We start from the raw sequence: 15,946 nt of genomic DNA on the forward strand, positions 1-15,946 counted from the left end.
GGCCGTCCTATGTACCCTGAAAGATAAACTATGTGATAGAAGCCCGCTTTCCCACTCTTCTATCCCACCTATCCACACAGGGTATCAGTGGCCTCGTGATCTCCATGAACAGAGATCACTACACAAAAACTGCTTATGTTTCCAAAGTGAAGGGATTAGGCTTAGAAAGAAGCCCCGCTTTAGTTGAAAAAACAGCTAAAGCAATTGTTGTCCCCGTCCCCACACCTATCTCTATGAAACTTCCTTCATAGTTAGGAGAGGTTTTTTGTCTCTTTTACCGCAGGAAGTTCTCCAAAAGTATGAAAGGCGGGAGGGCTTTGTACCAACCATTCTAGTGTGGTTGGATTCTGTTCAACAGCCCAAGGACTTTCCGCACATTTTTTGTTCTTTCCACTGCTTGAAGTGATTGCGACAACTACGAAGAAACGACGAATCCCAACTACGGATATATAAGAACCGAAACTGCTCAGAGCATTCCATCCGGCGTAAGCATCTGGATAATCTGGAATACGACGCGGCATACCCGAAAGCCCTAAGAAATGCATGGGAAAGAAGGTCAGATTAACCCCGAAAAAAGTGATCCAAAAATGGATTTGGCCTAAAGTTTCAGGATATGTCCGACCAAAGATTTTACCCACCCAATAGTAAAATCCAGCAAATAAAGCAAAAACGGCTCCCATAGAAAGTACATAATGGAAATGTGCAAAAACATAATAAGTATCATGTAGAGCAATGTCTAGCCCAGAGTTTGCTAGAACTATTCCAGTGAGCCCTCCTATGGTGAACAAAAAGATGAACCCTACAGCAAATAACATGGGTGTTTTGTATTGTATCGAACCTCCCCACATGGTAGCGATCCAACTAAAGATTTTGATTCCTGTGGGCACAGCTATGATCATGGTAGCTGCGGTGAAGTAGGCACGCGTATCAACGTCTAAGCCCACAGTAAACATATGATGAGCCCAAACTAGAAATCCAAGAACACCTATACTTATCATGGCATAAACCATGCCTAGATACCCGAAGACCGGTTTTCTTGAAAAGGTCGATACGATATGACTAATAATACCAAATCCAGGCAGAATGAGAATATACACCTCTGGATGACCGAAGAACCAAAAGAGATGCTGGTATAATATTGGGTCTCCCCCTCCTGCAGGATCAAAAAAGGTTGTATTAAAGTTTCGATCGGTTAATAACATTGTAATTGCCCCCGCCAGTACCGGAAGTGATAATAAAAGTAGGAATGCTGTCACTAGAACGGACCACACAAAAAGTGGTAATCTATGCATAGTCATTCCAGGTCCACGCATGTTGAAGATAGTTGTTATAAAATTGATAGAACCTAAAATTGATGAAATACCTGATAGATGAAGACTAAAAATTGCTAAATCAACTGCTCCTCCAGAATGGCTGGTAATACCACTTAAGGGCGGATAGACTGTCCACCCAGTGCCGCTGCCCACTTCTACTAAGGCTGAGCTTAATAGGAGCAAGAGACTTGGTGGCAACAACCAGAATGATATATTATTTAATCATGGAAATGCCATGTCAGGTGCACCTATCAGAATCGGAACAAACCAATTACCAAATCCACCTATCATCGCCGGCATAACCATAAGAAAGATCATTAAAAAAGCGTGAGCCGTTATTAAAACATTATAAAGTTGATGATTCCCACCAAGAATTTGATCGCCGGGTCGGGCTAATTCCATACGAATCAGTACGGAGAAGCATGTGCCCATCACTCCTGCAATGGCACCGAAGATGAAATAGAGAGTCCCAATATCCTTGTGGTTAGTAGAGAAGAGCCATCGAACCAGATTTGTCATTTGCTGTTTTTTAGAAATGAAAACTTTCCTTATCAAAGAGGGGCCGGGGGGCTGGAAGAGAAGAAAGAGAATAGTAAACGCTGGAAGAGAAAAGAATCAGAATTACTGAGCTACCCCGCTCTTTTTTTTTTCTAATTCCCTTCTAAGATCCTCCGACTTAGACAAGTCGAGAGCATGCTCGTGCTCCGCCTTTTCGAGACTTGCCTTGCTCTTGGGGATTTCTTCCCACCGGATCCTCTGTTCCACTTCCAGGCACCTCCTTGCGGAGCTTTCCGCCTCAAGGAAATCCCGGTTGTGGGAAACAGCATTTTCAAAGAAAACTGATCCTCCCTCATTCTCCCGCAGATCTTGATAAGACGCTTGGAGAACAGTGAAAGAATCAGTTGCGTGAATATGGAAAAGATAGGAACGAAGCGCTTCATCGACCAAGTAGGGCTCGATCGGTAGATAAGGCCCTACTCTTTGATAAAGCGCCACAAATTCCTGAATGACATCTTGTCGCATAGAAGAGAGCTTTTCTTCCATTAGGAAGAGCTTAAGCCGCCCAGGTATGTCTTCCAGGGGGGTATTGTGAAACAGCTCGTTCTGAATGAACGTAACCCATCCCGGATCCTGCTCGTAAAGACTCAGATAGAAGTTTAGCCCTGCTAAATGAGCTAGAGCCTGGGGGTCTTGAATCTCCGGCGGGAGAGTGATCAGAAAGGAGGAGCCGACGAAGCACGAACAAAAAAGATTGAAAACGGCTATTACTATTAATATAAAACGCCAAAGGAATAAAAATATACAAATCGAAAGTAATATAAAATTATATATTAAGGGAAACTTAATACATAAGAAAAAATAGAAAGTAGTAAAGCGAGTAGTGGAGAAGAGCCATCGAACCAGATTTGTCATTTTCTTTTCGTTTTGAAAACTTTCCTTATCAGAGAGGGGCCAGGGGGCTGGAAGAGAAGAACTTGAATAGTAAACGCTGGAAGAGAAGAACCTTAATACTAAACCAAGTTTCGGGAACTTCTTGGTGACTTGATTGGTTCCCTTCCCCCAATTTGCAAAGGATGATTCCCGTGAAGGTGATCTCGATCACCATTCTATGATATTTCAGGATGCTTTTGAGAAGCTTTTCCTTTTACCTAATGCCGGCTACCGACAACTTACTTCATGCTATTACTAACACTTATGACTGAGCCGCACTTGCTTTCCAAAAGAAATTGAAACTATCATGCCTGAGACTAGCCAATAGAAGAAAGAGCCACAAGCAAGCCATAGCAGCATCCTTTTTCTTCGCTTTCTTCAACAATGCGAATCTACCTCACTCCTCATCATAACTCAAATACAAATTCGAGTTCCAAATTGATATTTCCTCACGTAAGCAATAAAATGTGAAACCAATATTCATCATGAAACTTCAGACACTGATGATTGTGAGGTTCTGGAAGAGAGACGACGTAGGCTGATTCAAAGTAAACAGAAAACCACCCCTTAAACTCATTTGCTCAACATTCTTTCCACAGCAACTAGAAAAGTGGAGAAAATCCAATAAGGGGAGGTCCCGGTGAATACAAATCAATTGGAAACCGAACCCAGCATTCATGTCTCTAACAAGGCTGTCTAAGCTAAGCGGCCATGGACCCATGGACCCGGGGAATCTGAACCATTAGGTAGAGTTTCAGCTGAAAGAAAACCAGGTCAATCTTCCGATCGCGAGTCTTTACAAGCTTGAAACAACTTAAGCACAGGCGGGAGTCGCCCCTTTTAAAGTCAGTATTTATGCGGCGCTGAACTAACGAGCGGATACCTAACCTTCGAAGGAGAAGAAAAGACGGATGTATCTTTCATTCATATCGATCAGATGTGCTTTGCTCAGGACTCCCATTTTACCATTGCTTAAGCCATATTACATAAAGCATAGTGAGTGATACGCAATGCTGGTACCACCATGTTTTTTTCCTCACTCTGTGTAGCCACACTCGTTTGTCCATTTCTACTTATTATTTCTGTTAAATAGTATCCGTTGGTTGTAGAAGCACTGGCGTTCAGGGATTGCAAAATCCATAATATCAAGAAGCGGTAGGAACCTGGCTAACTTCGATGCGGATAACGCGCTGTAGAAGAAAGTGGATCAACCAAAGTAGACCTTGATCGAAAGGCACCACAAGGCGAACCAATAGAGTGTGGTGTAAGCGGTGAAGCAGAATAGGAATTGGAACTGCTTGAACTAGAAAGGGCTTCCGCTACCACGCTACCTCGGGAGCTCCGGAAACGGTATACTCGCTTCACTCATCTGTAATGGTATCCTCGAAAGCTAGCTAAAGTGGGTTCTAGACAAAGTTCTCCTAAGCAGGGCGGAAGGAAAAACAAGAGCAGTATAGCTCTACATTACGCTTCGGGGGCCTCGTCTTACTCACTCACCTTCTACTAATCGGACCGTGACAAAACAACCAGCCCAGCAATAGGCAAGGACTGGCTGAAATCCCTTTCTGGATCCAGTCTATCCGTATCTGCTGTCCCTTCCGCTTTCTGTGTTGATGGAGCTCGGTCAGATAGTTCCGGTATTGCGAAGGAGGGCAACGCATTGGGATCGTCCAATCCCTTCTGATCGGTTGTCATATTGAATTGAAAATTCTCGTATAGTAAGAGTTCCTTCGGTTTCCTACCTAGCACATTCTCTGTTGTCTACGCCAATATTTGACCTGCGAGTAGAGTGTGGCTGGCTACATACGGGGGAACTCAACCTACCTTTCGAAGGGTAGACCTTTACAGATGAGTGAAACGAGGATTTAGGTATATAAGGAGACGACCCGCCAAGCGAGCCAGCCTGATACCGACTTTCATTGATAGGCCATGAAACATAGAGAATGGGAACTTGTTCGCACGTACCTCGACCGCAGGTCTGAGAATGACGAGTGTGCTTTCGCCCACAGCTTCTGTTGCTTAACCGGCTCGTGGTGTTTATGGTCCTGACCCGGTACAGCCGCTAAGCTCATTTTTCATTTCCAAGTGTTGTTACTAGCCTCGAGAGAGATGTTTCACAGGATTCACCTGCAACTGATAAACCAGGGGGATAATACCGAAACAGTCCTTTTTTTTTCTGATCATAGAGGAGCCGTATGAAGCTAAGGTTTCATGTACGGTTTTGCAATAGCGGTGGGAGCTGTGATGTTATTATCGACTATGATTATCTAACAGTTCAAGTACAGTTGATATAGTAGAAGCACAGCCAAAATATGGTTTTTTTTATGGAATCTTTGGCGTCAGCCTATAGGCTTTCTAGTTTTTAGAATTTCTTCTTTGGCCGAATGTGAAAGATTACCCAGAGGGGGAATTAGTTGCAGGTTATCAAACCGAATATTCCGGTATCAAATATGGTTTCTTTTTTCTTGTTTCTTACTTATCCTTATTAGTTTCCTCTTTATTTGTAACAGTTCTTTACTTAGGCGGGTGGAATTTCTCTATTCCCTACATATCCACGATTCTCCCAGTGTAGGAATCACACTAGTTATCTTGACCTTGATTCGGTCAAGCAGTTTTTCCTTACTATACTCCAGTACGAACAGGAAAAGAATCTGTGTACTCAACGGTGCATTAGTAATTATCTGGGATTTCTTTTGCTCTTTAAAGCAAAACGGTGTCTTGACTCTCAAGAATAGTGCGTGTTAATATCCATGTAGATAAAGATAGAGATAGCAACGAACTGGATGCATAGTAAAACTCAAAACTTGTGACTTGTTCTCGTAGGCTAACTAACCAAATCATAGGATCTAACACGAGACCGGATAAACACCGCGCCCCCGCCGCGTCTATCTATATAAGCTAATCCCTCGACCTCAACCGACTCCCAAATCTCAATTGCTTTGGCTCTCTCTCTCCCTCCCTTTCGCCGCGTGCGCCGTCCAATCCAAACCAATCCCAAGTCCCCACCCGCTCGCGGCGAGCAAAGCAAGATGATTTCCCCGGACGCGGCCCGCAACGTCGTCGGCAATGTCATCTCCTTCGGCCTCTTCCTCTCCCCTGTGTAAGCCGCCGCCGCCATCCCCCTCGTCCGCTTGTCTAGTCTACTCTCTATGGAAGGTGGTTGGTAATTAGGGTTTGATTCTGATGAGGGGGCGCTTGCTTTTTGCTTGTACATGTGCAGGCCGACGTTCTGGCGAATCATCAAGAACAAGGACGTGGAGGAGTTCAAGTCGGACCCGTACCTAGCGACGCTGCTCAACTGCATGCTCTGGGTGTTCTACGGCATCCTCTGCGTCATATTCGGCTCGGCAATGTACGCCTCCCCGCTCACCATCATGGTACGTACCCATCGATCCCGCTCTTGATCCACGTGCATAGATGTCTTTTTAGATCTATATTGGTAGATGTTAGTGATATTGTTGGGGAATAGGCGTGCGTTCCCCTTCGGTTGGTGGCGGCGGTGATGTTGTTGGTGTTGTGTGGATGAGGGTTTCATAGGTTAAGTTGTCGTGCATGGTCACTTACTGCTGGGTCAGTCAAGGATTTTTTGGACCCAGCTGTCAGTGACACGTTGCCTTTGCAGTTCAGAATGGATTGGTGATTCAGGGGTTCTACTGTTTAAGATTAAAAAAGCCGATATTAATTCTTCTGGAACTTCTATTTAAAAACAGATTAGCCATATTCATCTTCTCCAGTCTCCAGGTTCTTTTCTGATTACTGATTAATGATGGGTTGCCATCATCTTTCAAATCTGTTGCATGATCTAGACACAGTGATCTGTGAAGGATCTTGCAGCTTACTCAGGGCAAGTGACTCATTAGGTTATAGTTGAGGCATTCATTATGTACCACTATTAGCATACCTTAGTTGCTGTTTGTTCTGGAAGCATGGATGCGGAAGCCAATTTTGGAACCAAATCCATCTCTAAAAGATGCATCAATGGTCCTGTTTTAACCATCGTGTCAAATCTCTTCTTTCCCCCTTTTTACCAGTAAAAACCAACGTGCTACCTTTTGGGCTAAACTGTCATGGTGTTCGTGTGGCACATCCCAAGAACATGTTGCTCTATGTTCCGTCAAAAGGCCTATTGTTCGTTTCTACCTAAAAAGATACCGTAGCCCCTACGTGTCCTCTGATTATCGATGCGGTATCCTTGGTTACTTGCAGTTGCATTCAATACAGGCAGTTCTGTTGTACAATTGATTAGCCAACCAAACTTGTTCTGTTGTTCTCGCCAAACTCGTTGGCTGTTGAGTGACGGGTCTGGAACGGGAGGAATATTTCATCTAATGAAATCTGCCATGTTCAGCTTCATCATAAACATATGTGTTCACCTAGGGGATGCAAGTTTCAGGTGTGCCAGATTTCGAATCATGTGTTCTTGGATGGAGATAGTACATGTGTCCCTGTACCAGTCTGTGCTTTTTGTGATCTTCCCTTGCCAACTCTGTGAGATGATCACGTTGAAACGGAAAAGGGATCCTGTATGTCGGTTTCTTCTCGTGGGTCATGTGGTCCAGGTGTAGAGTTCACCAATATTACCTGTGGAATTTATTTACATTTTACATAGAACATAGAATCAATCTTGTTAATTACCTATGTCTGTGTAATATATATATATATTTTTTGAACGCTCGAGCTGTTGCATCCTGTGCTTGGAATTAATGAATATATATTTTTGCGGGGAGGAATTAATGTGTATTGTGTGTTGCGTGCAGGGTAAAGTGATCAAGACCAAGAGCGTCGAGTACATGCCCTTCTTCCTGTCGCTGGTGAGCTTCCTCAACGGCGTCTGCTGGACGTCCTACGCTCTCATCAAATTCGACCTCTACGTCACGGTCAGTAATATCTCCATCTTCAGGTTCCAACCAAATCTTATATAACTTGAGAGTGTCTCTCTAACCGTGCCGGCTCTTGTCTTCGTTCGTGCACTGCAGATCCCCAATGGCCTCGGTGCGCTGTTTGGCCTCGTCCTGTACGCCTGCTACTACAAGTCGACCCCCAAGAAGGAGAAGAACGTCAAGCTAAAATGTGATTGAAGGCCCGCCCGCTTCCTGGCTCCTTGACTGCAATAACAAGTGCTAGCTACAGTAAGAACAAGGGAATCTAGAGACCGAGACTGAAAGAAAAGGCTAGGCTACTTCTATTCGTTATTCGTTTCCCATATGATTTTCCATATTTTACCATAAAAAATAGGATGTTTTTAGCCATTTATTGTTAGTACTGAAATCAGGCATAAAGGATTTTACGGGGGGTAAAGAAGTTATTTCAACAACGTTCCTGTCATCAAATCCTGATTCAACAAAGCCATGCCAGCTGTGTTGGTCGTTCCTCCGATTCAAAGTTCTCTTGGATTCCAAAAAGCATCGCTACCCGCATACTGAAGTTGCTTAAATCTATTGAATTCCACCTCTGCACCTCTTTCTTGGGGCATAGGTGAACCTATAATTGATAGTAGAGCGTATGCTAAATCCCCAACCCTCATGATGCACTTCGTTTGATTCATTCCGCTTATCGTACCACTTAGAGCTTTCAAACCCTTTTCTTAGCGATGCGGTAATATGTTGTTATTTAGAAATAGGAATGGTATGTTTAATAGCTCGCATATGTGTGTTTCAGATTCTATAGTACTCGGTTCTTCTGTTCGACGAGTTCTGATTTTCCTAGGTCTAATAATATGTATACTGGTTCGTTTTCACCGGAGGAGGCAGCTAGAAATCCTGTTTTGTCAGTAGGTTGGCGTACAAGGAGGATAAAGGAAAGCCCGTTTGTAGTTCAATTCGTTAGAACCAAATGGCACGTTGAGAAACGAGAACTTCCACATGCCGAGCATCATTACCGTACTGGTGACTTCACCACCTGTTCAACTATTAGCTTTCTTGCCTTATCACAATCGAATGAATTGAGACAACCAGAGCAACTGGAACTACTACATCTGAGAGAGATGAGGAACCTAACCTACGGTGAAAGCCGAAAGCCTTACGCATTGCTTTAAGAATGGGTCTAGCGGGCGTATGGAATCCGTGACCCCTATCTCTTCACTTTCTTAATTATGACAGTCAAGTTGAATCGATTTTACGGGGTTTCTTACCCGTTTTTCCAGTCTCAGTAAAGTGCCATCAATTGGATGAAAGAATCCCGCCCTCTAGTCGAGTGTGAAGGGAGGAGAAGAGGGAAGATGGTTATTCTTTTTCTTCTAGGCAAGGAATGGGTAAACGCAGCCCTGTAAGGAGTAGGTAGCTCTCAGCCCTTCCCGGAATGTATTCATTGGTTGCTGTAAGCCCTACTTTCGATCAATAAGTAATACGCGAAGTCGCTAGCTCCACGTGCCATGCGCATCCTTCTCTTAACCTTTCAATCGAGAGTCATCAACGCTTGCCTTGCTTTGCTTGCCCAGTCTATTAGTATGGCATCCCTTCTCCTTAGTCCTCTTTGGCCCGTGTGCCGGCGCGCATCCATCTTTAGCAGGAGATAGGAGTGTTTGTTCCGCTAAGGAAAGGAAGGTATTCGTCGTAGGCGCAGAAGGTATTCGTCGTAGGATTGAGCTGAGCCAGGTATGTCACATCACATAGCTTGCAAGCCCAGGTGATTTCTGCATTACCAATCGAGCCGAGGAACCAACTTAGTAAAGAATAACCTACTTTACTTGTTTCGTTATGCTATAGCCACCTAATAAAGGGAAGATTCCTATTAGAAGAAGAAGAAGTTGGCAATCTACTAATCAAGATCGACCAAAATGGATAGTTCCATTAACTATATGGCATTTCTAGCCCGAAAAGTATGAGGTACACATAGGTAGGGAGCATCATCGTACTCAATCCTGCTTAGGTAGAGCAAGACAAACGGATCTATCATTCCGCAAGAAGTGACTCGTTTCCTTTTCTGGGTAAGAAGAGGGGAGGTCCCGTCGACCAAGAAGAATACCTTCTCCAAGCAATCGAACTCTTCCTTTCTTTCTATAGCCACTGTACTCCATCGAGGATAAGACGGATACGCGATTTCTGCACTTCCTCCGCTTGCCCCTCAGTGGATAGCACTTTCTTTCGAGAAATTGGCAGGGACTGCGTACCATTAAAGGGAGTCAGTGGGCACCGTAAGTAGTAATCGAGAACTTGATGAACATACCAACCAGTATGTGAATCCGTAAAACAAGTGGAGGTTTTTCTTCCTTCCCCGATATCCCTCGCTCTACCCAACTATCTATAATGGGGCAGAGAAGGATAAGCAAAGTAGGCGCACGAATATTTATTAATTAAGAGTTTTCGAGACTTCATTCTCTTTTTAGTTTTGACTCTGGGTCCGGTACAGGTTGACGCGGAGGATAGGGATGGGAAAAGAAGCCCTAGCTTTGGGAAAGACCGGATCATAACATGAATTTCAGGGCATACTTAGTAGATGCAGATCTAGGTACTCTTTCTTCCCCAGATGGGGAATGGGCCAAGCCGATCCGTTGTTGGCTCTGAAAGTGCATTTGCTAGTTCGAAAGAAGCTGAATCCGGGTGCAAATGGGATTCCAAATGATTCTTATGTTTCGTAGCATGCTGCGCAGACTCACTTGGTAAATAGCCTTCCCTAAAAGAGGCAAGGTGCTCACACATGAAATTCCCTTTTGAAGGATATCCTATTTTACTTTTATGCCATACTTGGGCAAAGCCATCGAGACTATATCCATCACCAGGAAGAAGAGAAGCGAAGCCATAATTTCTTTAGGATAAGCCTGAGATATCTAGTACAGTAACAGTGGTCGAATTGCTGCATAGCCCCCCCTAACACGAATTTGGCAAATCCTCGTTCTAAAGTTAGCGCACCATTGAGGTAAGTAAATATTAGTAGGCACACAGGCAGCCCGTTGCAAGGAAGGAAAGAGCAAGAGCTAGGGCTAAGTGCTCGAGTTACGGTTGTTGACTCGGAATTGTAAGCCGAAGAAGCATTCCTGTGACCTGGCCGTATGAATGGTTTCTTTCTCAATACCAGAGCTAAATAATTAGGCATCAAAATTCAAAGAAGGTTTGCCTTCACTTCAACCTTAACCATTGACGGAAGATTCATACCTATGAATATTCCCCTCCTCATTTGCTGAAAGCACTTCCTATAGCGAACCAGGCAAGGAACATATCGAGTAGGCTAGTACCAATTCCTCCACATCAACAGCAAAATAGGCATATGAATCTTAAGTAGGAAATTCCTTCATCTCAGATGAGGTAGGTAATCTACCAGAATTTATTTCCATTTCCAGGTAAGATGAGCGGAGACGAGTTTATCAGCACCGATACCCCCACGCATCGTGGCCGGTTCCCTCGGGGGTAGAAACTTAGCTTGGAGAAAGATCCCGTTGATCTTCGGGCTGGCCCTTGCCTATTGAAAGTATGGTGTCTCATAAATGCTTTGTTAATGCCTCTTATTCGTAGGATCGGTCCAAAGCGCGGCTGAGTTGACGTTGATAGACTTGTGCGTGCTCTGCCGCTCGTAACCTTTTTTTTCTCCCATCGATCGAATCGAGGAGGTCAAGTTTCGAGAGCCTCTCGCTTCTGATTATCAGTCATATCATCGTCGAGCAGAACGCGCAGGGAAGGAATCGTCGAGTTCACTGGGAAGAATGGCGTCCATGCCAACGACTAAGGAGAAGGGGACCAGTGGCTATACAGATTGACGTCCGGTAAGCCCAGAGAGCCTCAAGAAGGCGATCTGGCCAGTCTCCTCCGACTCAAAAGTTTTTGTAGCTATGGTATGGGTCTGGTCTGAAGACCAATGGGTCAAAAAAGGGGACATCCTCTTCTTTGGCTACACCAACTAATGTAGTAGATTGCGTTCCCGGAGGACACTTTCTCCATTTCGTCGGTACTGGTAACAACGGATCTTGACCTCGTTTCTTTTTCTTGTTATTTGACTTCTTGGAATGGAATTCTTCTCATGATAGTCACACAAGCGAAGGAGAAGAGGATGGGTCCCGAGGGAACTCTTTTTCTTCTATTCTAAGTTTTGATTGCACGAGCAGCATAACAACATAACAGTTTTGTGTAAGGAAGTAAGGAAAGACTCCTTTCTTAAATTTAAGGACTTAATTAGCCTGTCGTATATAACAGATAATGAGTCTCAAAGAGAGTTTCCAATGGGTTACATCAAGTTCCATTCCCAGTATGCGAAATCAGTAAACACGAATATCTGTATATAAGAAACTTCTATTCCAATCCACAATCGGTCCAACAAGGCAACTGTCGTCAACTAGATCAATCAGGAATAAGCAATATGTCGTACCCTATCTGTCATATTTGCTTTTCGGTAAAGGGTACACACTACTTTATTTTTACTTATTCAATTCTCTGTCTTGCTAAACACAAATCCTTCTTTTCTTGTATAGACGAAATAAAAATGAGAACTAAGTAGGTTTCGACCCATTAAAGGAGTCAATGGCACGCACACAAAGCAGGAGGAAATCGGTACCCCGCGAGGCTGGCGAAGTCGGCACAAGAAGTAGGCGGAGTAGAGGCAGCAGTTGCGGGCTCAGGTGCGGCTAAATCGCAATCAATATTCCCGTCTGGGGTTGGCGGAGTTGGTAGAAAGCACGGTTGGCGATAAGCTGGTACTAGTTTCATTCTTTCTATTCCAAAATCCAATACCCGGAACTGGTAAATCAAACAATGTAGGCACACGTTGGCACAGTTCTGTAAATAAGAGATGTCTCATCCGGTTGAGCTGTCGCAATCAGTCTTTCTCTTCCTTTCTTAGTAGCAGATCCAACATGACTGTATTAAACCTTAAGCAATCAGGGTTAAGCTAGCTCATTGCCTGAAAGTGGAGCTCGTATTATACACCTTGACCCCCACCTTTTTTGAATCCTTCCTCCATATATATTGTTATATAAGAAAAGTCCCATAACTGCCTCATTCAGATCGATTCCAGTCGCCGCTACGGTCACATCAATCCGTTATGGCTCGGACCCTCTTAGCAGCTGGATCCTTCGGGAAGCCATAGTAGGGATTACGTCAGTACATTCTTAGGCGAGCAGTGGGTTATATCACCCCTATTTTGTTTTGGACCTTATTTCTTTTTTAGGCATGGGACCAAACCAAGGTTGATCGAAGTTGAAAATTCCTATGGAACTCCCCTTCAGACGACTTCTCTGCGCTTGCCCAGCACCTTTCGTTTTATGGACCAGGACCAATTTCACCTCAGACCATGGTCAAGTCATAACTGACTGGATAACGTTCTCTCAAGGACCTGCAAAACTCTCTAATGCGGATGATCAAACGTTGCTTCAGATGTGTATGAGAAGGAAGCGTCTCACAGGACTCTTAGATAGAAACCAGCATAGTCTATGAATTAGCATGAACAGTTTATTGAACTTGGTTGCACTCGTAAAGCGAGCGTGAAGAGAGCAGCGAAAGAAGCCCACGGAACGGAGCGGTTATTTTTCCTGACTAGCAAGTGGACAGGCTCAGATGGCGTAGCTGATGTGTCATGCTAGGTATCTTTTATTGGCCATTTTTTGATTTCTCTCAAGGGATTGAAGACTTTCCTCTATACTGACAGAAGCAGAGAGGCTGCTAAAAAAGAAGGAAGCAGGCCTGGGTACACATGGTAATAGAACCCACTGGAGATCATTCAATCGGACGTCTTCCACAAAGTAAAACTAGAGTAAGTGGCGTAAGATAAGATAAGATAGATGTTCACTTTCATCGACCAATGTACCTGAAATTCCTATACGTAAAGTCGAGAGCTAGAGAGAGTAAATGAGACGTTCAAAGGGTGAAGCTAACGCTTCCCTGGCCACTAGGGAGTCATCAAAGTCTGAGTCCATACACTTGCTAGCTAATACTGGATCGTCAAAGATCTGATTCTATTTCATAATACCTTCTGTCTCTCTCCTAAGGGATCCAATCAGAAGGAATTCCCTCGCTTCGCTCATGATAGTCGGTCGAGTTCCCTTTTCCTTTTTTGTTGAGTTTCGCCTCTCCTCCTTTCCTTGTCTCCATTCTGATTGATTCGCTTCTTCGCGCAAGCACTTGGTTCGCCCCTTACTATAACCATCCCACTCAATCTTTTACACCGATGTTTCGTACTCTCTCGACCAGGTCATCATAAGAAAATACTGCCAAATCTTTCCGAAATGAGAGAAGGAGGGAAGGCGCGCTACAACTAACTGCTGAAAAACGCAAGATTAGCGCTAAGAAGCAACCCTAGTTTAAGTACTAGCGTCCCACCCCAACGTTCTTGTACTTCAAAATACTCTCCCCCGCTTGCTGCTCGCCTCAGCCAGACGTGGCTTATGTAGTGGTCGGCATTCCTACGTGCTCCGACTGATCCCCACTGGAGATTATATGAGGGGTCTTGGAAACTGTCGTGACGCTTTGGTGACGAAGGTCACCGGGGTGACTATGGAAGGATTCCGTGGTAGTCTCTGACTCCCTCCAACTCAATCAATATCAAGAACATGTCGTGAGCATGGGGTTTGGTTAGGCTTGGTTGAGTTTGTAAGAAAAGATAGTAGGTTGAGGGGCTTCATTGATTGGTAAACCTACGGTGTTGGTAAGGTCGGGACCGTGGTCGTCCGTCTCCGCTTTGCCGGCCGATAAGATCACTGAGATTGACCAGCCAGCTGGGTAGGTTTGGCTATTCCTTTCTATTGAAAAGGAGTCAGCTGTCTGCGCGAGTCACCTTCCTTAGGCTCCGAGTCACCTTCTTCTAAGCTCCGCTGGACGACACGGCATTCTCGTTCTATAGGCCGGCCGTACTTGTGATGGTTCCCCAGGATCCAATAAATCCACTTAGGTCTACGTTGCCGCGATATTGTTCTATGGAAGCGGTTGGGCTGCTTTTTAGAAGTTCGGCCCGGTTTTTCATTAAAAAAATCAAAAAGGGGGGGAGGGATTGACCTTTCTAACGCATATTCTGTCGTACCGGCATGGCCCCACTGATTTGTTTTCGATCGGAGCATCAAGCAGCGCAACCCGGTTCTACTTGACTAAGCCCCGTGCTCGTCCAAGGAGGGAGTTTGCTTTACCCAACTCCCCTTTTTGATAACAAGGCAAAAACCTCTGACCCGACATTCATGAGTTTCGAATGAAGAATGAAGAGTGCCCTGCCCCTCTTTTTTTCCCTAAATCTTGGATTTGGAAGTTGGTAAAGACCCACCCCTTGTTTAAGTCAGAATGAGTCCCCGAGACATTGGCTTCCGCCAACAGTGAACTATTAAGGATCGCATCCCGCGCATATTCTACATTATAGCCTGCAACTAATTCAGCTTCCGCTTCTGGGAGATCAGACGGAGCTCGATTAGTTTCTGCTAGACGAGGAATAAGGAACATAACCAATACGGGGAACAAGGGAATACCGGACCATATCTGCTTTTGCGCCATGACAATCTCACTCGAATTACAGGGACCTACACATATTAGTACAGTATACCGGGGTCCCCGGCCAGAACCACACGTGCAAGTTTCCCTGCATGTGGCTCGTCCGTGCTTTTATCCGAGGCGCTGCCTGCGACTCTGCATGGGAGAAGAGGGCTGAACTGCAAACTTTCGTGTTCAGAGCATTGCATTGTCTAAGGGAGTAGGGTGAGTAAGCTGCGCCTACCAAGCTAAGCTTTCGTCGAAAAGCCGTCACTGCTTCCTTTTCGGCGCCCGCCCTTATTTAGATGTTGGGGCAAGGCAAGCCCAAGGAAAGTCTAGGTTGGCGCTCCATCTCGGCCGGCATCCTGCTCTCGAGAGGGTGTGGTCCTTGAGCGAACTAGTCATGTGCTGTGTTGCCCCAACGCAGGGGCATTTGGTGAGGAGCTACGGTCCGGTGGTTGACAAGCCACTGATCGGAGGCACCTGGACTGGAGTGCTTTCATCAAATGATGCATGTGGGCTGAGCCATTCCCATCCCAAGTGGTGGCCCGATTCGGCCTGGCCTGGTCGGAAAGAGATTCTAAATCTCGAATATGCGCACCGAGAATAGATATCTATGTTAGCCAGCGGGGGCGGGCTTTCCCCTGGTAGTCCCGCTGCGTCCTCTGACAGTCCGTCTCGTCTCATCTTTCTTTGGCTATACTTGTAGCCAGCCATATTAGCTCCACATTCCACCCTTTTGGATTTCTGACGAAAAAGGCAGTCATCAGTCGCCCCCTTTCCTATTTAGCTTTGCTTGCTGCCTATTATGAGAATAGGTCCCGGTTCAAG

General features: G+C 45.0%; 2 protein-coding genes across 2 annotated transcripts; one reads left to right on the forward strand and one right to left on the reverse strand.

The window, feature by feature from the left end:
• Nucleotides 1-533: 533 nt before the first annotated feature.
• LOC123410043 lies at nt 534-3,406 on the reverse strand. The gene has a single exon (XM_045102924.1). It carries the CDS (start codon nt 2,724-2,726, stop codon nt 1,935-1,937), a length of 792 nt encoding a protein of 263 aa, XP_044958859.1. The 5' UTR covers nt 2,727-3,406; the 3' UTR covers nt 534-1,934.
• A 715-nt stretch (nt 3,407-4,121) lies between these two features.
• LOC123410044 (bidirectional sugar transporter SWEET6a-like) lies at nt 4,122-7,727 on the forward strand. Its single transcript, XM_045102925.1, has 2 exons — nt 4,122-6,121; nt 7,502-7,727. The coding sequence occupies exons 1-2, from the start codon at nt 5,957-5,959 to the stop codon at nt 7,664-7,666; spliced, it is 330 nt and encodes a 109-aa protein (XP_044958860.1). The 5' UTR covers nt 4,122-5,956; the 3' UTR covers nt 7,667-7,727.
• The last annotated feature ends 8,219 nt before the right edge of the window (nt 7,728-15,946 follow it).

The sequence above is a fragment of the Hordeum vulgare genome, chromosome 7H (genome assembly GCF_904849725.1).
Source record: "Hordeum vulgare subsp. vulgare chromosome 7H, MorexV3_pseudomolecules_assembly, whole genome shotgun sequence".
NCBI classification, from domain to species: Eukaryota; Viridiplantae; Streptophyta; class Magnoliopsida; order Poales; family Poaceae; genus Hordeum; species Hordeum vulgare.

What these genes read in the sequence shown, in the direction of transcription:
- LOC123410043 (XM_045102924.1), bottom strand. Translation starts at nt 2,726, where the DNA reads ATGACAAATCTGGTTCGATGGCTCTTCTCCACTACTCGCTTTACTACT.
- LOC123410044 (XM_045102925.1), top strand. Translation starts at nt 5,957, where the DNA reads ATGTGCAGGCCGACGTTCTGGCGAATCATCAAGAACAAGGACGTGGAG. An exon ending in CCTCCCCGCTCACCATCATG is followed by an intron (nt 6,122 to 7,501) that starts GTACGTACCCAT and finishes TGTTGCGTGCAG; the next exon opens with GGTAAAGTGATCAAGACCAA.